The sequence below is a fragment of the Lonchura striata genome, chromosome 2, assembly GCF_046129695.1.
Source record: "Lonchura striata isolate bLonStr1 chromosome 2, bLonStr1.mat, whole genome shotgun sequence".
NCBI lineage: Eukaryota > Metazoa > Chordata > Aves > Passeriformes > Estrildidae > Lonchura > Lonchura striata.
The window spans coordinates 90,876,979-90,900,434 of record NC_134604.1 but is presented as its reverse complement, the minus strand read 5'-3'; the positions used below and the strand labels follow the sequence as shown (position 1 = coordinate 90,900,434).

The window sequence follows — 23,456 nt, the reverse complement described above, 5'->3', positions numbered from 1 at the left end:
AGAAAACCTCCTGATACACCATCCACCATTGCTGGAGAGTCCTGAGGGAACATTTTCACCACACGGATGCGGCAGCCGAAGGCAGCTCTCAGGGAGCAGATCTCTCCAGGAGCCCTGGCAGAGACTATGGTGGAACCACAGAGTTCAGGAAGCACAGATCACAGGATCACAGGACCCACAGAGTATGCTGAGCTGGAAGGGACCCACGAGGATCATCGAGCCCAGCTCCCGGCCCTGCACCTCCCCAGGAGACACACCCTGTGCCTGAGAGCTGTCCAAAAGCTTCTTGAACTCTGTCAGGCTTGCTGCTGAGACCCTTCCCTGGGGAGCTGTTCAGTGCCCAGCCATCATCCCCTGCATGAAGATATCCTGATACCCAACCTAAACCTCTGCTGACTCAGCTTCAGGCCATTCCCTCGGGCCGCATTCCACGAACAATCTTGCACTTCGAAACTGTGAAGAAGCCCCTCACCATAAATGTCTCTCTCTCTCCAGTACGGACCGTAGAGAAAAGTCGCAGGACATGTTTATTTAGGGGCGTGTGGAGGCCGGGGGGACGCCTCCGGCGGCCTCAGCGCTCCCGGAACGCCGCGCTCGGGGCGCTGTTTCCGGGAGGGCGGGAGCGAAGGCGGGGGGCGGGTTTGGGCGCTGCACCGGCGGGCGGCCGCGGTCCCTCGGCGGCTCCGGCACGCAGGGAGGGAGGCAGGGAGGGAAGGAGGATGAACCTGGAGCGGCTCAGGAAGCGAGTGCGACACTACATCGACCAGGTGAGCGCCCGGCGGGGGCTGCTGGGGAAGGGGCGGGAGGCCCACGGGTTTTCCTCGAGGAAAAACCTCGCTCGGCGTGGCTCCCGCAGAGAGGCAGGCCGGGGTGGGGCGGGGAGCGGTGCCGGCCTCTGCACGGCGGAGAAGGAGTAATTTTATAATTGTGCCGCGTTCTCCCTGGAAGGGAAGGAGCGGCGGGCACGGAGGGAGCGGCGGGCCGGAAGCGCCGCCTGTGGGTCTCTAGCAGCAGCCGGGTCCTCCCGCTGGGTTTTCCTGGTTTCTCCCTCGTGTGGAGAAGGAGGAGGGGAGCCGCCGTGGGGCCGCCGTGCAGCGAAGGATCCCGCCCTCTCGGGTTGTGCAAGCTGGGCCGTACCTACCTAAGGCAGGGGGAAAGAGCCTCTGTCGCACAAGGGCAGGTTCAGGTTGGATATCAGAAAAAAAAAAAAATCTCTTCGCTAAAATGGTGATTAGGTATTGGAACCGACTTCTCAGGCAGTGGTGGAATCACCCTTCTTGGAAGTGGACATGGCTCTTGGTGATACGTTTTAGTGAGTATGGTGGGTTCTGGCAAGGTCGGACTTGATTATCTTGAATGACTTTTCCAACCTTAATGATTCTATGATCTTTACAAGGGGGAATGGATTCAAACTAAGACGAATTAGATTTAGATTTAGATATTAGGAAGAAATTCCTTTCTGTGAGGGTGGAACTTGAAACAGGATGCCTAGAGAAGCTGTGGATGCCCCATCCTTGGAAGTGTCCGAGGCCTGGTTGGATGAGGCTTTGAGCAGCCTGGTCTAGTGGAAGGTGTATCTGCCCCTGGCAGGTTAGAACAAAACAATTTTTAAGGTCTCTTCTGAGCCAGACCATTCTGTGGTTCTCTACCTGGTGATTAAGCTGCCCATCACACTCCTGCAGTGCTGCAGACAGCTCATAGGAGGGCAGGGTTGTTTTCATTTGTTGATGGATTCAGCAATTATGTTGCTGCAGGGCAAAAAAGAAAAAAAAAAGACACAAGAGGAAAAAAAGCATAAATAAATTAGGCTAAATGTAGCATCAAACTGTTCTGCTCTTCTTCCAGTTCAGACTTGGTGCAGGCATCAGTACTAAGAAAAGCACAGCCCTTAAATTAGCAAAGGCATTTCTCTGTGTGGCCAGCAAGTCTGACTGAAAGGCTGTTAGGGATCCAAGCTAATTTGATTGGTTTGGTTTGCTGTTCTCATTTGTTAAACTGTTTCACCGAGCTGTTTTGCCACACAGCTGTGTAGACAGCTGTGCACTTTTGAGGAAGGAGCAGCAGCAGGAATGCGAAGTTGCTTTTTTGTGTAATAATGTGTCATCCTATAGTACTGTAAAAGTTCTCAACAGAAATCATGCAGTGCCTTGTAGGCCTGGATTATACCTTTCTTTTGTGGTGTTGAGGTAATAATTTAAATCTCTTTTCTTGTAGACAGTTATTAAATTTGTGTGGGGTTGGTTTGTGGGTTTTTGTGGATTTTTTTCCCTCCTTGGGACTCCAGATTGAAACCAAACAATTCTTAATTATTAATTAATCCCCATCAAGTAGGAAATACAGGAACACATGATAGAAGAGACCGGTGAGGCCATGGATTGTAGTGCTTTATGAGGACTGGGATACCATCAGTGTGTACATCTCAGAACAGGCTGCCAGACCCGTACTCCAAAAGCATAAACCAGTCTCTGAGGGTCTGAACAAACTCCACAACTTCAATGGGGCAGGAGAGGAGAGAAGCCATCAAGGCTTTCTTAGTCTTTAGAGAACCTCAGAGTTGTTTGGGTTGATCTGGTTCCAACCCCCTGCCAGGGGCAGGTGTCGCTGCCCGGTAGCGCCCACAGTGTGGAGGTCTCCTGGCTAGCACGCTCCCTATGGCCAGAAGGCACAACAGGAGTGGCTGCCCCAGATCTCTTCCAAGACCTCTAGGGTGGCAGTGCTCACAGGGGCTGGCAGGGACAAGTAGGGACAGGTGTAAGGGTGGCAGCACATTATAAAGAGGGGAGGGTATGAGGGGTGGAAGCAGCTCACATCCAGTGGGGAGACATTAGGGGAAGATAACACAACTGTGGCAGTCCAATGAGGGCAATCCAGGGGACGGATTGCCAATCCAATGAGATACTAGGGAAGGGGCAATAGGCAGGGAATTTTTGAGAACCAAATGGGACAGACAGGGGAGGTGGGCAGCACCTTTGATTGATAGAACCATTGAAGAGTAAGAGGGGAGGAACAGGGAGATTGGCACTTTGAGGGACAGAACAGTGTATTTCAAAAATATTCAGAAAAGCCAACCCCAAAGGAATACTAATTATTTCTATCATGCTTTTACAGCAGCAATATCAAAGTGCCCTGTTTTGGGCTGACAAAGTAGCTTCACTCTCTCATGGTAAGTGGTTGCTTTTTACATTGTATTTTATTAACTTCTTTCTGATAGTATTGTGTTTTGGTGGGGTTTTAGTGCTGTATGGCCAAATGCTAACGTTTTGAGTTTGATTTAAGTGCATTTTTGTGATCTTTGGAATGCCATTCTCCTAAATAGAGCAGAGCTCATCTTCCTTGCCTTTTGAACTTTGTGTTAAAATTCATGTTTGAACAAACCTTACGGTTTGCCTTCCTTAAGAAACCAAAAAAAAAAACCAAGATTAGCAAGAGACCATGGTGGTTTCCCACCGGACTCAGGGTTGCCCTGGGTGACAAGTACAGAGTCTGCTTACACTGAGAGGGAGCTGATGCTGCCCACAGCCACCAGCACTTACACTTCTTAAAGTGATTCCAGGGACTTGAGCCCACAAAGGCTGTGATTGCCAGTGAGGTAGAGGGTACTAAACTGTGCTTCTGAAATAGCAACTCCAAGCTGGGGAAGTCTAGTGCTTTCACTGTTGTTAGGTTCCCACTGATCATTTTATTGAGAGACATTTATGTCTTGTTTTTTTCTGCCCTATGTCCAAGAGCAGGGTAGCCTGCAACTGCTGCTTTTTTAATCTGTATCATTGTCTCTTTCTCATGGCACACCTCTATTATGACATTCTTTGTATTCACTGTCCAGTGAGGTCTTTAAAGTTAAAATCAGATTATCTTTTCATTTTAATCTCTCGCTGATAGATAGTGTAAGTACTTTATACATACTTATAAATAAAATTTTGTAACTCAGTCAGATGCTAGAGTAGGGGAAAGATACTTCTTTAGTGAAGCAAAAGTGAACATTCTGTATTAAAATGTTTGAAGGTATATTGTAAAGCAATGGTTTACAATTTGTTCTTTTACTTTAGAGGAACCACAGGATATCTACTGGTTGGCTCAATGTCTTTACCTAACAGCTCAGTATCACAGGGCAGCACATGCCCTTCGATCACGGAAACTGGATAAGGTAAGTCATTTCAGTCAAAGACAGGCTATTGTTACCCCTCTTTTAAGGTTCTGCTGCTAGCCACAGTGATTTCTTCACCATCACAGTAAGAAAAGTAATTTTAAAAGCTGCATTATTTAGTTTATAAGGCCTTGTGTTCAATTGGTCAGGTTTAAAGCATTGTTCCCAGACAGGTCACAGAAAAGAGAATGGGTCTGAGGATGTAACTGCAGCAGGTATGGGAAGGTGGATTGTCACTTCAGATGTAGTTTCAATTTTCCTTCCATTCTGATAATGAGTGGTAAAGACAAAAGTCAAGTAAGTGTCCTTTGAGAATTTAGTAGTAGAGAAAGTGTTACAGGCTTGGTCAGGAAGGACTTTTGGTGTGAAAGGGGTGAAGAAGCCAAAGTACTGAAAAAGGAGAGAGCAAAAGGGACTCGGGCAGAGTAAGCAAAAATGTTCTCTGTATAATTGATGTGTATGAAACTTTTCTTTCAGTTGTATGAGGCATGTCGCTACCTTGCAGCTAGATGTCATGTGAGTACACATTTTAATCCTTTACTGGAAACAAGCTAAATAAAAGACACATCTTGGGAAGATTTGGTACTTGATAGGCAGTGTAGATATATATGTTCATTGGAACAACAGGTTTAAATTTTCTGACAGTTAATGTCATTCTTTAATTTTCAGTTGGGTCACTGGAGTATCCATTGTGGCACTAATCGGAAGAAATCCAACTGACCATTTTTCCCAGGAAATACTCCTCTAATATTTTGTGGGCAAAGAATGTGAACTATTTTTGTCTCATATCTTCATGTTTACACTTTTATTTGGTTGGCTGTAATCTGACCACATTCTGTAAGATGTCATACATAAAAGGTAAAATACAGTGCTTTCAGAGACACAACTGAAACAATTGGTAGATTAAATACAGAAATTTGAAATAGAATAATGTGCTGCTTGTAGAATAAGATTATGGTATTTTATTAAAACCTGTGTTAACTATTTTTAGAGTCATACCTGTTTCTCTGATTGCATAATTCTGAATAATATATTTTTCTGCACATGCTTTATTTTATAAATTTTGCATATTTTTATAATTCTGTCATTTTTGCATATTATAGATAAGCAGTAAAAGAGCTAACTGCAATTATAAAATGACAAATGGCCAAATAAGAAAATGCGTGCATGAAAAGCCTCTTATAATCTATGCCTTTAATACATGGTGCTGTGCTTATTGGTGCTTTATGAACACATTTTTCATAACCTTGTTTTTTGCATGCACATGTTTGGTTAGTATGCTGCAAAAGAGCATCAACAGGCCTTGGATATTCTTGATATGGAGGAGCCAATCAACAAACGACTTTTTGAAAAGTACTTGAAGGATGAAAGTGGATTGAAAGATTCCACTACAGACTGGGAGATGTCACAGTCTTCAGTAAGTCGCATTATTTTAAAAAAATATTTTGTAGGAAAAAAACCTGTGAAGTCAGAAAGTGATTTCACAGCTCTGTGAATCTGAAAGTACATTAAAGCTTTCTTTTTCAGATAACGTAATTTTCGGAAATGCTGAATCGTTCTTCTTTCAGTCACACATTGTGTGTTAGCTTGCCTGTATGAAAATAACTTAGTATGCAAAAAATAACCAGTGCTTTTCAACAACTTCTTATAAATTATTTGCAGATGCTTTTCAGGAACTTCATGATCTAGTATTGGTTTTTACAGTCTTTTAGCTCTTTCTTGGTAATGTATCCTAACATTGCTTTCAGTTGGGCTGCAGGTTCTGAGATAACAAAGCAAGTTTGTTTGTTTTTTTTTAATTAAATACTTCATAATCACTCAAGTGGTGTTCTCAGTGGTATATTCTTTGATAACATTTGTGAAAATTATGTGAGGTCAATGTGAAATTTTTGAAGCTTAGTGAAAAAATTCTGTGTAGACATACAGTTTAAAGAGATTGGTATGATGTGTAGGCTGAAGAGTCTGTGAAGAATTGTTCATTTCAGAGGTACAAATTAAAATTTATTTGCTGAAATTGCAAATAGTGTAGGTGATTGACAGACAGCATTTTCCCTGTAACACTGAAGTAGCAAAGTGGGTTACATTGCTGATGTGAACTGATTTTGAATGCCGGTATAATGGGATTAAAGAACTGTTTAGTGATGATAGAGTTGGGTAATGTGTTCACTTTCTCTTTTGCTGACACATTTGTGGCTTTCCAATTGAACTGAATACCAGTCAAGGGAATTTGGAAAGAGCATGTTAATTAATAAACATTGAGGCACAACTGGTAATTTTGGGTTTTCACTGTTTTCTTTTGTGGAATATCTTATGTTTTCACTTAAAAAACAAGGATATATTTTTCTGTTCAGAACAACTGAGTCCATTGCTTTGGCCTTTTTCATCTCTACTGTGTTCATTCTTGTCTTGCATGAAATATGGGGTTAAATGGTCAGCAAAGAAGCATATTGCCTTTGGAAGGGACAATTTCTCTATGTTGGACATGAAGGGAATTTAGTATAATTAGGTTATAACTCAGTATCAGAGAGCTGGATGACAGAGATAAACTCTGTCCTCCTTTATTTTGAGCATCTATTTTTTTGGCAGTAGGTAACCTGACAGAGAATTCTTTGGATTTTTCTTTGAGATAGAACCTGGTTTTCTAGTGCTGTCTTTAAATAAAGAATTGTTTTTACTATCATACATGAAATACTTTCTATTTTCCAGTGAGCAAATTTGATTTGTGCTGAAAACTAAATTGCAAACAGTAATTCAGTCTTTGACCTCCAGTCTTGCTTTTTCACCAGATCAAGAGCTCTATATGCCTTTTACGAGGGAAGATCTATGATGCTTTGGACAATAGAACCCTGGCAACTTACAGCTACAAAGAGGCCTTGAAGCTTGATGTTTACTGCTTTGAAGCATTTGATCTGTTAACGTCACACCATATGCTGACAGCACAAGAAGGTCTGGAGAGAAGTATTTCTCAAACACAAGTAAAATTTACCTGCTTTTTCAAATATGTGTTTTCCTAGATAAAAATTAAGCCAGTACAACAAGTAACAGATTCCAAAATGTTAAGAATAGAAAATATATCAAGCGAGTGAAAATTATGATTTGAGCAAATTTGCACTTGAACTTTTATTTTTCAGTCCTGCAGTGCTAAGAGTTGAAAGAAACACAGTAACCCAGCTGTCCTGCTTGTTAGCTCCTGAAGCTCTTCTGTTCTGCCCAGCCCAAACAAAGTTTTGTCCTGTGTTCTCAATTTCACAGGCTTTGAACCAAAGAAACCCTCCTGGGGTTTGCTTAGGCATTAGTTAATAGAGCATTCTAAGTGATAACATTTGACGTATGGAGTAAATAAAAATAATGGTGTGTTATTTCATTTATTACATTTTGAAAGTGTAGAAGAAATGACTAATCAATCCTTAATTTCCAAAATTAGTAATATTATTAGTTTCAGTGTATCTGTGCTGTTATACTCTTTGCAGTTGGGATGACCATCATAAAATCCTTTGTATCTCTAAGTTCTTGAAATGTTGGATCATGCAGTTTCTTCTGTAATATGACCATTTCACTGTTTTTTAACTCATATAGAAAAAGAACTCCTTGAATCTCTACCTCTTAATAGACAATGTACGGAAGAAGAACAGGAATTGCTCCACTTTTTATTTGAGAATAAATTGAAAAAGGTAAGTCCCAAAAATCTGGAGAATTAATTGAAAGTCTTGACTTTGTGTGTAAATTTTCATGGGTCCCATTTATTCTGAACGTGGAAATAAATATAGACTTCTTTATTTTTTAAATTTTTGATGCAGTACATCCCACTTTATGCAATAGCGTAACAGCTTTCTGTTAATTGTTTTCTGGTGTGGTAACAACTTGAAATTCTGATTTATGTTTTTGAAAACTTATTTATTGAGAAACTTCTAGATGGGGAAAAGGAGTGTTAATAATGTAGACAAAAAGTCTGTTACCTGAAAATATTAGGCTATAAGAACATAATTCCAGACTATTCTTATACAAAGATAAGGTGATAAGGGAGCACTAAAAATATATATTGCTCAATTTTAATTTCTCCAGCCTACACTAAACATATTGACTATGGCAAGCATCTTTTGTGTTCTAAAAGAGCTTTTAAGTACATTTTAAAGAAACATTTTACCAAATACAGGTTTTATGGACTTTCAGTTTAAAAAAAAAAAAAATTAAGAACTTAAGACTTCTTTAGGACTAAAAATACTAATACTTATACCATCTTATACCATTATTTTAGTTTAGTTTTTGTTTCAAATGTTGTTTCTTTTATATTTCAGTATAATAAACCCAGTGAAACACTGATTCCTGAATCAGTAGATGGTCTTCAGGAAAACCTGGATGTAGTAGTATCCTTAGCAGAAAGGCATTATTACAACTGTGACTTCAAAATGTGTTATAAGCTGACTTCAGTGTAAGTGTGCAAAGCAACTTTCAGGTTTTTTTCTCATATGGTGGAGTGTAATAATTTTACCTGGACTAACAAAAATATTGTTCAGTGGGTAAACATGCATAACAATTTGATATGTATTGCAATACACATGTCATGTGTTATCTATGTCTCAGGTATTTAAAATGTGTAGTTTGTGTCTGGCAAGACGGTATTTTTATAATACATATCAGAAGTATCCAAGGTAAAACTCTGCTTAATCACCACTGTGCTGAACTTCCCCATATCCATCCTCTTCCTTATTCTGGTACCTTCAATTTTGTGTGCTCTCTACCTACTTCTTGTTTGGCCTTCAGAATTAACTGGTGTGAATGAGTTGGCTAGTTAGGAAGTTTGATTTCTCTGGCCAATAGCAGTTACAATGTTACTGACAGTGATCAAAAGATACTACTTTAAAAGCTAATTTTGATGGCCGAGTAGTGTGTATCAGTTGTTATGGGTGTGTGCTGCTGCTGGGGTCAGAGGGGTCAGAACGCTGCCATGGTTTGCTTCCTAGCTGCGGTAGGTCTACACTCATGGATGTGTTTCTGAATGCCACAGGAAACAAACTTTTACAACTGAGCTAAATGTGACAGGCATACTGCCTGGTGTTAACCTCAGGAAGTTGAGGACTATTACTTGAAAGTTGCTGTCAAATGTATGGAAAAGATTAACAGAAATGTTGTTGCTTGCTGTCTGCTGGTTAAATTTGAAGTGACCTGCAAAACAAAAGAGCATTTTATTCTGATTTTCTAATTGAATATTCAGCTTCAATTAGAAAATCAGAATAAAATTTTAAAAAATAATTTTCTGTTACCCTCTTCTGTTAAGCTGAATTAACTGTTGTATTTCTGGTCTGAAGAGAGCCTTTATTATGCTGTTAATAGTTGTCCTTTAATCACAAATAGTTTTCTAATGCCTAAAGTAGTAACTAATTGGAACATTCCATGCTATACAAGCAGTTTGCTTTTAACACATTAAAGTCTTTGAAATGTGTATTATGTTTTTTTTTTAATTTTTTTTTAGAGTGATGGAAAAGGATCCCTTCCATGCAAATTGTTTACCTGTACATATAGGGACACTTGTGGAGCTTAACAAAGCAAATGGTAAGGAGCACAGCATCTAATACAACTCAACAGAAGTCTGTAAAGTCCAATTTTAACAAAGAATTAAAGACCCCTAGAAACCCCCTTATATACCATAGGAAAAATTACATCTATTTTTCCTCCTTTTGAAACCTGCCATTTCAAGAAAACAGTAGTAACTGGTAAAGAAGGGAATATCAGAGCTGACAGCTGGATTGCAGGTTAGGGGGAAGTAGATGTGCAAAGAGTTCATGGTCATGGAATGTAGCTATCTTTTAACCACTGGACTGTGTAGCCACGAGGACCGTGAGCTACACTGCCTCATCCCTGTCATTGTGATTTCTGTTTCTGGGTGATATTTGTACAGTATCTGGCTGGACTTTTTCTGCTCAACAGTAAAATAAATAAATTAAAATAGAAAGTAATCTTCAGCAATCGTGTATGCTTAGGTGGACATGATTATTCTGTGATAGAAAAGGTTCTAGACTCTCCTTGACTTTGCTGTTGTGAAGGTCTCTAGTTCAAACAAATTAATAATCATGCAAAACTTTGATAGGAATTACAATAATAGCTTACGTGCATCTGGGGTGGCTTTTTCTCATTCCAGAATGCATATAAAACAAGTGAGTAGCTTGAATATCTTTAAAATCAATTGGAAAATAAAATAAGGAGCTCACATGCTGTGCAGTCTCTCGGGATGGTGCATTATATGTACACAAATAGGACATTAGGTGTACTGGTACTTCCTGAAGATTAGTGAATGTTATTTTGCAGTTATTTTACAGTTAAGTACATCTGAAAATGGCGCCAGTACTCTGATTTTTCTTCTAAATCTACCTTGAGAAGCATTATATACAGAAGTTAATATTCTGTAAGCCAGTTGTCTTTTTTTTTTTTCTGAGCTAAGATACAAAGTGCTCCAGGACAATCTCATTAGTTTAAGAGCACTATGCTGTGGAAATATAGAAACTTTATGTGCCATAATGTTATTTTCTTTGAAATTGCATAGGCAATAGAATTATTATCTGGTAGCTGATTACTGCTGCTATGATTAGAAAATCTGTAGTAAGTTATTCCAGTAACTAGAATTACTATTTTTACTAAAAAAGTAATTGCTTGAAATTATTTCAAACAATATAATAATTTATTTGCTTTTGTCCTATTTTCAGCATATTAATGCACTGGACTCTGCTTTGAAATGGATCTAGCCAGTATGTTATACCTTTTAGATGTAGGAAGTTGAATAGTGTTTAACCTTGACAAGGTACATTCAAGTGTAATGCTACTGGCATTTATTTTAATATATGGTAATGACCTAAGTTGTTGCAGAATTCTTAAAGGGTGGGAAGTAGAGCTGCTTATTTGTGTCTTACGAAGACTTATAGGTTATTTTGTGTGGGTTTTCTTTATCTAATTGCAAAATTGAATCTATTTTGAGGCAGTTTGAAGCATTACCTCTAAAAAAAACCATGTTGTTCACTTGTGGATTAATGTTAGATGTTCTGTATATTTTGTATGGAAAACTAAAAAACTTGAAACATCTAAATGTTCTGGCATGTTTTAATTTTCTTCTCTTGTTTCTTCCCACTATGTAGAACTTTTCTATCTTTCTCACAAACTGGTGGACTTGTACCCAAATAATCCTGTAAGTTGTTCTCAGTTTTTGTTGTCAGATAGTTTCTTTTTTAGGTGAAAAGACATTAAGTTTTAATGTATTAGTTTGAGATACAGAATTCAAAATCTGCTTCTGGATGAAGCTTGTACTCCTTTTATTTTCTCTGCATTGTAATTTCCTTATGCCAAGGTTCTTTTTATAAGATTAAGTAAAAGGTATTCAGTACAAGTTATTTACTTTGATTAATAATTTAAAACAAGTGCTGCACTAATAAATGTCTACATGTCTCTGAGCAACCTTTTTCAGTGTTTGATCCAGCTTCACAGTAAAATTGTTTTTCTTTGACTTGATCTTAAATTCCTGTGTTACGACTTGTACCCATTGCTTCCCGTTCTATTACTGCACCCCTGAAAAGAATCTGGCTCTGTCTTGTATTCCCTGCCATTAAATAACTGAGGACAGCAGTAAGCTTTCTACTTAGCTCTCTTCATGAGACTGAGTAAGCCCTGTTAGAAAGGTACATGCCAGCAGTTCCAGCTTGTCTGTAATACCAACTAATTTGAAGAGCTGATTGTCATTTCAGTGAAAATGTTCCTAGCTTCTCTAATTATTATGTCTTCCTCTCTTTTGATGCTTCACTACAATGAGTGTGATGTATCTATAAAATTCTATTTTGATTTTAATATGTAGGTGTCATGGTTTGCAGTAGGATGCTATTATCTCATGGTTGGCCACAAAAATGAACATGCTAGAAGATATCTCAGGTAATTTTTTTTCTGTTTTGCTCAGTGAATCTGTTGTTCACTTGCTAAGTAAGCATTTAATTGTTCATGATTGTTTGTAAGCTCATAAAGAGAAGCCTTAAAGAGCTGGTTACTATTTACTTTCATTGCCACCCTTTTTTTGGTATAGCAGTTTAGACCTCATCCACAGAGATACTTTAAAAATGAAGAAGACTTATGTGGTGTCTCTCAGTCACCTTCCTGTTCTGGACTGGTGTAGTCCCTGCAGTCGCTCATGCTGCTGAGCTAACTACAGCTGTAGGTGATCAGGCCTCAGTTCTCAATTGAGGGAAACTCAGGCATTCTCTCAGGTCAGGTTTCATATCTGAAAGGGAAGAATTATATGGAAAATTCTGACATTTGGCTGTCCAGTTCTTTCTGGACTTTTTAGGTTTGGTCAGTGCTATTTCCTGTAGGTCTTTTGTATGTGTAGTGAATATCAGCACTGGGGAGCAGGACCTTGCTGCGAAGTAGGGCATTTGTTCTGGTGCTGTAAGCTCAAACTGAGAAGGCATAAATCAATCTGTAAGACTAATTTTTCCTTAGATTTTTACAGACAATATATGTAAAGATGGGTTAGTCATTTAGACTTTTCAAATGCCTGGCTGATATTGTTGCTGAAATAAAAAACATCTTTAAATGTACAAACATCTCTAGACAGTAGGAAAGTATCTGTAGATGTGTTGAAGACAAAAACAAACAAACCAAGAAACAACAACATCAAGATTCAGAGTAGTTGTGGCAAAAGGGAAAAGAGGTCTGCTAAAAGTGAGATAGTAACAAGATGCTTAAATACCTTGGAGAAGAATGATAGTGTAAAGCTAACAAGGCTAGGGACAACTGTGGGCTACACAGCGGTTTCCAGAAAAGAAACTTGAATACACAGTCAAATATCCACATATCTTTCATTGCTGTCAGGGGTGGCAAGATACAAATGTTTGAATATGTAAAGTTTTGTCTCAGAAGACATGGAACAAGCCATTCTCTAGGATCTGTGATGAGAAATAATGAGTTTAACTGTGACAGACAAAATTTAGATTATATGTTTGTAAAAAAATAAGCTTTTAAGGATAGTTAAGCAATATGATCGAATTCTTATGGAACATGTATTATCTCCATGTAAGAAGCTTTTAAGAAAAAGCTGGGCACACTTGTTATGAGCTGTTTAGTTATGAATGCCCTTGCCTTCAAATTCAGAAAATAATCTACACAGCTTTCTAATGTTCCTGCCAAGTCCACCTTTCTGTAAAGTCTCCAGGTTGATGTCTTGATGCTCAGGTTGCAGTTTCCAGCTCAAGACTTGAGTGACTTTTTGTATACTTCTGTGATGCATGGCCTGTGATGTAACAAATGCTCATTTTCTTCAAAGCCAGTGCAATTAGATGGCAAAATTTCAACTTAGGTGTTCATTTGGTGTGTTCATCTCCAGCTTCTTAAACTTGAATTTGATGTAATGTATTTATTTCAAAATGTATAGCTAGGAATTTGCAATGAGTTTTGAGTCACTTCTAATGTTTCCTGTATTTTATTCAATTCACTTACTTTATAATTGTTTATGTTCAGTAATATCAAATAATTCCTCCTGTCTGTGAGCAATAATAAAATCAATCATAAAATCAGTTCACAAGAATGTGTGTGATGCTTCTAAGCGTGAAATAGTTTGAACTTTTATAATGAACCTTGTTTACCACTGGTCGTTACAATTATCTTAATAGATACTTAACCATATGGCATAGCATTGCTATCTGAGTAGTCATCTGAAGCAGATGAAATTTAATTTCAGATGTGTTTGCTCTTGTTTTAGCAAAGCTACCACACTGGAGCGAACCTATGGCCCTGCATGGATAGCATATGGGCATTCATTCGCAGTGGAGAGTGAGCATGACCAAGCAATGGCTGCGTACTTCACAGCTGCACAGCTCATGAAAGGGTCTGTATAAACATCATATTTGGGAAGATTCAAATGAATCCATAAGTAGTGTAGAATATTGACAGTAGCAATGCATTTGCTACTGTCAATGCCTTTGAACAGTAGCAATGCATTTGCAACAATTATCTGGTAGTGAACAAGGGAGGAAAAAACGCCCAATAATTTAACCATCTACATTTAACTGCATTATTTGCAAATGTTCTGACTTTACAAGTTCTAAAGTCAAGTTTTATATATTGGTAATCAAAGTTCCACCTAAACATCTTCTGAAACTTGTGAATCATGATTGTCATACCAGCTCATCAACTGCTTGAACAGCTCTTCTATGCTGAGTCGTGAACTAATTGTGTCATATAGCATATAAAACTATTGTATTTGATTGTGGTTACTGGCAAATGTATTTCTTTTATCCATTACTTCCCCCATATTCTATTTGTAAATTAAATGTATGAATGAAGTTAGGAGAAAAAAACATCAAAACTAAACTTAAGTGCTGAGAAAATACATTTGATTGCAGAGCAGGTTACAATTAGCTATTGGAATTCAGTCTCTTGTTAAATGGACATGTAAAGTCTTTTAAACTTCCCATTAGGTTAGTAGTCCATTTAAATCAGCTTTTACTTGGATGTGCATAAACATATGCCAACAGTTGGCACATCTTTATAGTTTGTGACTCCATTCTTGACAACCGCACAGAAACAAACATGAATTTTGTTTTATGGTTTTTAGGTGTCATTTGCCTATGCTCTATATTGGACTGGAATATGGTTTGACCAACAACTCCAAGTTGGCTGAACGGTTCTTCAGCCAAGCTTTAAGCATTGCCCCTGAAGATCCTTTTGTTATGCATGAAGTTGGAGTGGTAGCATTTCAAAATGGAGAGTAAGCTTGCACAATATGATCAAATACTATCTTAAACATGTATTATTCTGAATTATAATGTGCCAGTATATATATAAAGTATCTAAAGTATTTATATTGAACTATAGTGTCTTTTGGTCATAGTTTAGATGGTGTTCACCTTAAACCCTTGCTTTCTACATTGTTCTTCCTTGTGTAAGATTGAACAAGAATTTAATGCTCAAGGAACGTCCAGAGATTGATGCTATCTTCCATGTGCCTGTCATTGTGTAGTTGAATGCCTTATTGATTGCCTGAAAAGGCATCTATCTGCACACATACTATAAAATTTTGTACAGCAAAACTTTTTTCAGCTCAGGGAATTCCAAATATATTCTGGGGGAAAAACCCCTAACCTACTTAAGAAGTGTTTTGTCAATATTTTTAGTTTGATTCTGATTTTTGTTTTGTCTTTTTAGGGCTTAGGACCACAATGCAAAATATAGCCAAATGTAAATTACTGGGTTTTTTATCTAATTTCACTCATATGATGAAATAACGTTATAGAAGTCTTTCTTGAATAATACAGTTTTCTCATACTGCTAATGAAAACTCTTCACTAATTTACTTTTCTTTCCCCCCACCCCTTCAATCCTTAGCTGGAAAACTGCAGAAAAGTGGTTCCTTGATGCATTGGAAAAAATCAAAGCTATTGGAAATGAGGTATTTATTCTAATAACATGTAAGATCATAAATTTGTAAAACTCCAGCAAATTCTGTAATAGCTTGTGACAAAACATGTTGTGCTTATTTTAAGATAAAGGTAATATAGTATAAATTTTATTTTAAAACTGTGCCTTCAGTGTTCCTAGGCTGAGACTTAAGTTTTTTGGTTAAGTAGAAAACAAGTTTTGTTTGACTTGCATCAAGTTTTAAAAACACTGACCCTTTAAAGAGATATTATTAGCTTTGGGGAATTAGAAAAATTAGTTGTTGAAGAAATGTTTTCAGCTTGCGTGTTTTCTTAATAGTTTAAAATGCTTGTGGTATTTTTCTTGTTAATAAACAAAATTCCCTATTCATTTATATGTTTTGGGTTTTTTTAAGTAGACAAAATTTAGTTACAGTCTAGGAAGCTGCAGTTATTTGAATTGTTGCATTATTTTGCAGGTAACAGTTGATAAGTGGGAGCCTTTATTGAACAACTTAGGACACGTCTGCAGAAAACTCAAGTAAGCAGAGAGTACTGGAGCTCCATTTCTCTATAATGCTGCACATATGTATTTTCTCTCTCCTGTATTCTATCTTAAGAACAAGATTCTCTAAATCAGCTTGTGAACATAACTACATTAATCACCCCTAATATCCCATCTATTACACAAAAGTTAAAGTACATTTTGTAAAAGCCTTTCTTTAACTATTGATTCTTATTGGGGAATTAGTTGTAGGCTTTTAAATGCTTGTATGTTTGTGAATTTTAACTCTCTACTGTCCCAGTCCTCACATACTGAAATATGTCCACTGATTTAGTTAACATAAAGGTGGGTTTATGCCAATTAATTGGATTAGCACTTTTTGTTTTTTTACTGAAGTGAAATATTCAGTGGCATTATAACACAGCAAGGGAGTCTTACTTTGTGTTTTAGAACAAAACTATTTAATATTTCATTTCATGTTTCTATTCAATGACTAGAAAAAGTGCAAAGCATACATATACAAGTATTAACACTTTTAACATAGAGACATTTTCTTGTTAATTACCTTAATCTGACTTTACCCAGTCCTTTCTTTTTTTCAATCAATGCAATTTTAAAAAATATTTTCAGTGGTTTTAATTGCTCAATTGGTGTACGCTGTACTTTTTGTTTTAAAGCTGCTAATGAGAATGTGATTATGGTAGATGAAAGCTGTACTTCTGCTTTGGCAGTAATTGCTTTGTGCTTTAATTGCCAATTAGTCTTTATTTTCATTATGAAATAAGGACATATAACAGTTACTCCTTGTGCCAAGATAAAACAAAAGGCACTGCTTCTGAAATCTGTCCATGAGTATAATTGCAGGGTTTTTCAAATACTTGTTTTGTTTATAATTACTTTTGTCTTTTTAAAAATTCTATAGTGAGTTTCTAAATGCTTACATCATGCTTTGTACAACTTCTAATGTTTTCTCAGGTTCAAAAATCACAGCTGAAATATTTCTGCATCCTTGTAAACCATCTTCCAAGAAAATCAAGTTGAGAATTTAGGCAGCTGTGCATATGCTTTGACATCTTAAAAAACTCTGTAGTAACTAATTTAGTAATGTCTGTAATACATAATATGGCTATTATGAAAAACTTATTGGATATATGTCTACTCACTAGTATGTGGTTGAAATTTGAAAGCAACATATTCAAAAACAGTGGTAGTCAATTGGATGAATAAATACTATGAGTGAAAATGAAATTGAAATCATGTGAAAGGTTTGTGCAGCAAGCAAACAGTTGCGTAATTTTCCTGCCTCAATTGTTACTTGATGGCCTCTAACAACTTTGTGTGTTGCTCATTGCATAATTTCTTTATCACTTTAGATGTTAAAATTTCTTGTAAACAGATGATATCTGTCTTTATTTTAACAGCGTAGAACTAGGATGTCAAATATGACAATTTCTCAAGAGTAATGCTGTAGTGTACTTTTAATCCATGTTTTATAAAAAAACAAATACAATTATCAGTGTAGTTAATAGACAATTTTCAAAGACAGATTGGTATTTTATAGATATCATGGATATGTGTAAACTGCCTTTTCTGATAGAGCGTGTCGCAAAATGATGAAGGTATCATTGTATGCAGCACTTCAGGGTTGTGAGCTTTCTGCCCAGAGAGCTTTTCTCCATTTGAATCATGTGTGATTTAGTCTCATACTGCTCCTTCTCTCCCTCGGGAAGGCAAGTGAAAGTTACAGAAAGAAAGCCAGTGCTACAATGAGCAACATTAAACATCTAAAGCAGTTTACTGTATCAAACATCTAGATCTCCAAATGGGACTTTGCTGTAGGCAACTGTTTTGCTACGTAAAGAGAACAATGATTTCACAAGTACACTGAGGAAGAAAATTGTCAACATCCATTCTATTATTATGTTCAGAGTTTGAAGCAATAATTTTTAAGTTCTGGCACAACTGTGTTCTACTTTGCTAAGGAAAATACCCACAGGGTCCTGTAAAAGCACCTTTCACCATGAAGCTTACTAATAGATCTCCTGTACTTAACCCTCACAGGAAGTATGAAGAAGCACTGGAATACCATCGCCAGGCTCTGGTATTAATCCCTCAAAATGCTTCTACCTACTCTGCCATTGGCTACATACACAGCCTCATGGGCAATTTTGAAAGCGCCATTGACTATTTCCACACGGTATGTAACTGCCTTCAGCTGAAGGGCTGGTCACAGATTCTGTTATTTACTGTTTCACTCTGGTTTGGGTTTGAAGCAGAGAACCAGCATATTTTTCCAGCCTCCAAATGAGTGTTTATTTTATAATCTTAATTTGTTTTTTTTTCTTAAATCTTCTATATATTATTGGTTAGGTAAAAAAATGGCCTCTGATAAACTTTGAGTTGCAATTTCCATTTCATGTATGTAAGCTTCTCATGCACCTTAAATAATTTTGAGTACTTCCAACCTAGAAATTTTGCAGTAAGTAAACAGCAGCATATGTTGTAGCTCATATGTGAATGATTTCCTGTCTGTATATATGTTCTTTTCTGCTTTTGTTTTTGTGCTTTCCTTGGTTACTACTTCAGCCAGTTCATATGATGGTGTTATTTTTGTTGTGCAATGTTTTGCTTTTACAGTGAAGACTATGCTCAGATAGCATTGTGAAACAACAAACCAACAAACTGAACCATTGCAGACTTACGATGTAAATGTCTTTATTTGATGCTAAATACTTTTTACTGGTTTTTTTTTCCATAGGCCCTTGGTCTCCGGCGGGACGACACATTTTCGGTCACAATGCTTGGACACTGCATAGAAATGTACATTGGTGATTCTGAAGCCTATATTGGTAAGTCTCTAACTTATGTGTGTCTTGAAGTCATTGAGTCCTTTGAGAGGAGTGTTATGTCAAAAAGGACTGCCTACCACTACCTAATTACCTAACCAAGTAGAGGATGATTTTGTTTGGGTTTTTTGGCTGTTTCTTTTTAATGGCTAAGTGAGTCAAAACTTAGCAGCAATTGCAGATGACCACTGGTTTTTGTAAGCATCATGACAGTACTCTCACCAGCATAAAAAAAGGAAACACTTTGTCATTAAAGGTGTTGATGGTTTCTTTTATGTAAAATATTGATTTGTGGCATCTTAGATCGAAAAGCAAATGGGGGAAAATTAAACAGAGGTATGGAGTTAGGAAATCAGAGCACTAATGCTAATGTTGTTGTACAGCAAGGTATTTTCACCTTGTCAAAACTTGTCTTTGTGGAGACAGGGTAGGTTCTTCTGACTCTAAAAATACAGCTTTATATATGGTAAAAAAAGTTCTTCATAACAGTAATACATTATATTGCCATAGGTTTAAATTTTCTATGAAAGATTTTCCCTGCAAAAAAATTATATATTTTTTTATAGATTCTTGCTTCACTGAACTTAGTGATTTATCTGTAGTGAACACAGTTGATGTCTTGTCAAGCATGTTAAGAAGGCTGAAGCTTTAAAAGTAAAAGCCATCTGTGTGTTCTAGTGCTTTTCCTACAGATTTTTCACACAATTGAAACAGATGTTTCTTCTCAATATTGTCTTGCTCCATATGTAGTCACTTAACACATCTGGAAGAACCATGAAGGCACGTGATATGCATTAATGTAAACCAAGCTGTGTGTAACTTAAACAAGAAAAAAGCCGCTTGGAGAATTGTGAAGGGAATTGGCAATTTCTTCTCAAAACACACTTTTGAATCTGAGTTGTGCTTCTAGTATAGTGCTTTTTTGAGAAAGGAGGCTGCTGGATTTTTTCCGAACAACTCATTCAGCTTCAGTCATTAAGCAGCAGCAGCTCCTTGATGGTCTGAAAGCAGAGAATTATAGTAGTTTCTGAATGATAGTTTCTTTGAGATTACATTTTTGGGAGTGTTCATTTGAAATAAACTACTGATTTGTCTGTTTTCCTAGGAACAGAGATCAAAGACAAATTAAGATGTTATGACTTCGATGTACACACAGTGAAGACATTAAAGAACATCATTTCACCTCCCTGGGATTTCAGAGAATTCGACATAGAAAGACAAACTCTGGATGAAAGTGGCATAGTAACATTAGAGACATCAAATCAAAGGAAAAGTACAGATACCAGTCGCCCATTGGAAGAAACATTTGAGATTGAAATGAATGAAAGTGATATGATGTTAGAAACATCAATGTCAGACCATAGTACGTGACCATAAATACTGGTAGAGAGCTGATTTTGTCTAAGTGTAGTATGTTTGTTTTAGCATTTTTGTTATGGTGGTGTACTTTCATGGATTTGCTATTTTTTATATGAATTCAAACTACTATGTACTTAACACCGGGAGTTTTATAGTTCCTACTTTATAAATATTCCTTTCCTGATAGCACTCTTGTGAATCCCCATCTGAATCAAGAAGACCTCATTGCATTGATGCAGGCCATATACATAGTTTGAATCCAGAGTATTGGCTATTTTGCACATGCCTGTGCATTACTGAAGATGAAATCAAGTTTTAGACACAACTGCACTTTGGAATTCAAGGGTATCAAGGGAGGAAAAGTTTGGGGAGGAATCTGTATTTTATCAGCAATTGCACACACTCTATCTGTGGAAATCTGTTTGGTCCAGGTGATCCCATTACTTTCCTATGAGGACCAGCACAGCAGTGTAGAGAAATCTGGTTCTGTCTCAGTGACAATTGTGCTGTGGTTCCACAAAGGGAACAGAAGATGCCCAAATTTCCCTTCCATATGTTAGAAAATATAGATTGGACTTTGCATTGAGTGCAGAATTCAATACCAATCCTGTATATTCTTAAACATGAGACAATGAGGTGAACAAAAATGTTTTACTTCCTAGTTCTAAAACAATTCACCAAAAGTTACACGCTCTCCTGAAAAACATAGTATGAGCCACGAGTCTTAAATGAAAAAGTATCCAAGCACAGTGTAGGAAAAATTAATAATTTAGGAGGCATATGCATCTCCTGGGCAGAGCCAGGTCTCTCTTCTTCAGTTTGACTGGCAAAGGAGTTCATACAAAGGGCTTTATTTTCATTTGGAACCTGGTGATTTGGGTATGGTGCAGGTGACTTCTTTGACATAAACTGGGGATTTTTCCTGACCACTCTGGAAGAATCACTATTGTATGTCTCAACAGCTGCTCTATTAGCAGGTCTCTTCCTTTAAAGGATCTTTTGAAATTTATTTTTACATCTGTGCTCATGTATCCTGAGTGATTGTAACCAAGACTATCTCATGGGTATTATGACAACAATGGCTTGTTGCTGCACACAGAAGGATATTGCAAATAGATTCTCAAAGATTATCAAGGGCCCAAACTCCTTTTTCTCTATATAATTATTTTTAATTCTGCATATGTCAATCTAGTTTTCAAGTAAGACATCATGACAGCTTCTAAATAGAAGGTGGCAAAATAGTATTCTAGAAAATCAGGCCTTTTGACTACTGTCAGACATGGATATAAATTTTGCATTGTTTTGCTCTGTTACTAATCTTTTTCATTGGCAAAATGGTTTTAAATATTGATAGAAGTTCATCTTTCTTCCTGCACTCCTCAGTTATGATCTGATGCTGTGTTGGCTGTGATGGCAACATTGGTTTACATTATTCCTGCCTGTAGGAATCTAATCCTCAGCTGCGGTAATACAAATCCTTGTACGGTTACATTGTGAATGAAATCAGGGAACTGGAACAGCATTTTAAAATATTTTCTAGATCTGATCAATTCTCAGGTTCAAGGAGAGCAAGTCCCTGCTGTGTTACTTGTTGTCAGTGGGGCAGAGTGGTTGGAGTGGGAGGAAACAGATGGAATAGTGAGAATGGGCATTGCTATAACAGCAGCCTATCATGACACTGTGCCTTAGCACGTATCTGTTGGAGGTTGTTTGGCTGGCTATTGCTAACCTTCGTTTATTGGTATTAAAAATTGCCCAGAAAGAAATGTATGCAAGGTGTCCTAGATTGTGAAGGACTCTTGTATGTCAGAGGAATTCTTGAGACGGCTTGGCTCCAAGCCTCTTAGGCAGCTACAGTTGGGTTAGAGCTTGTAAGCTGGTTCATGATGTTTGTCTCAGACAGGACTTTAGGGGAAGTTTTTCTCCCCTCATTTATCTTCTGTTCAATGTTTTGACCTGCTCTTGTTCTGTCTAAATCCCTGCCTTTGTACTGGGAGCACCTGCTTGTCCTGGTCTTCTGCACTTCCCATCACCTGTCCTGCTCTTACTAGAGAATGCTTTGTGCCTTTCTGGGTTATTATGGCATTCACCCTGGCTCTAGTTAAATTGAGTACTGTCCTTGTCCTCGTGAGGACTTTGGTTATTGGTTTCAGCCTGACTTGACCTCAGATTCTTGGTTCATGCTGCAAGCCATTACCATTGCCTTGCTTAGCTTTGGCTGCTGAGTACAAGGGTCCAGGACTGTCAGGTTGAGTGGCTGATAAATATATCCCCAAAAGGGACATTTTGACTCTGTCTCATAATTTCATCTTTCTCTTCCAAGGATTAGTTTTGTCCCAGAGAGGGGAGATCTGGATGCTTCCTTAAAGGTTTTCAGAACAGATACGAAAACCCACAAGATAATTGTGCTGCAAATGGCTCCAAAAGTTTCTTCATAGATACTTCTGCCTAAAAGATTTGAAAACAGATAATGTGTTAGTTCAATTGATTGGAGCCTGGTGCTAATAATGCCAGTGTTGCAAGTTTAAACCCCATATGGGCCATTCACTTAAGAGTTGACTCAATGTTCCTTGTGGGTGCCTTCCAACTCTGAATATTCTATGATTTCAGTTTTTGCAGCCAATGCTATCTACTTTTATTATCCACATCAGATAATGTATTTCCTTCATGCTGTGGACAGCTGTTTGAGGACTATCAATGCAGCAGGATCTGAAGATTTGCAATGACCCTGTGTATTGTGATTAAATTGCAGGCATTTTTGCACTGTCTAATTCTCATAGCTCCAGACAAGCCTGTCTTTAAATGTGTGACATGTCCTTCCTTAGGAGCTTGCTGTACTTAGAATAATCATGGAATCATAGAATGGTGTGGGTTGGAAAGGACCTTAAAGATCCTTTAAGGCAGGGACACCTCCCTGCCAGGTTACTGAAGGCCCTGTCCAACTTGCCTTTGACCACTGCCAGGGATGGGCACCTACAATCTCCCTGGGCAACCTCTTCCAGTGCCTCACCATCCTGACAGTAAGTTTCTTGCTAACATCTAGCTTGAATGTCCCCTGTCTCGGTTTGCACCCGCTCTCCCGTGTGCTATCAGCACAGCTCCCGAGGAAGGCAGGCAGAAGGGCCCGGAGGCACCTTTGGAAGTCTCGCCTGCTGCGCGTAGGGACTGAGGCTGGCGTGCACTGCCGAAGGGTAGGCACTGCTTCTTAATTATCA

General features: G+C 37.9%; 1 protein-coding gene across 1 annotated transcript; it reads left to right on the top strand.

Annotated features, from left to right (window-relative positions):
• Positions 1-621: 621 nt before the first annotated feature.
• CDC16 (cell division cycle 16) lies at positions 622-20,446 on the top strand. The gene is made up of 18 exons (XM_021545572.3): positions 622-767; positions 3,109-3,163; positions 4,047-4,144; positions 4,622-4,660; positions 5,421-5,561; positions 6,931-7,090; positions 7,721-7,815; positions 8,440-8,573; positions 9,615-9,694; positions 11,269-11,318; positions 11,979-12,052; positions 13,875-14,000; positions 14,730-14,882; positions 15,500-15,563; positions 16,011-16,072; positions 18,098-18,233; positions 18,795-18,885; positions 19,988-20,446. The coding sequence occupies exons 1-18, from the start codon at positions 720-722 to the stop codon at positions 20,251-20,253; spliced, it is 1,872 nt and encodes a 623-aa protein (XP_021401247.1). The 5' UTR covers positions 622-719; the 3' UTR covers positions 20,254-20,446.
• The last annotated feature ends 3,010 nt before the right edge of the window (positions 20,447-23,456 follow it).

Bases quoted from the DNA above. Each gene is read 5' to 3' on its own strand.
- CDC16 (XM_021545572.3), top strand. From the start codon at position 720: ATGAACCTGGAGCGGCTCAGGAAGCGAGTGCGACACTACATCGACCAG. The intron at 11,319-11,978 runs GTAAGTTGTTCT...TTTAATATGTAG, and splicing joins ACTTGTACCCAAATAATCCT to GTGTCATGGTTTGCAGTAGG. The intron at 12,053-13,874 runs GTAATTTTTTTT...CTCTTGTTTTAG, and splicing joins CATGCTAGAAGATATCTCAG to CAAAGCTACCACACTGGAGC.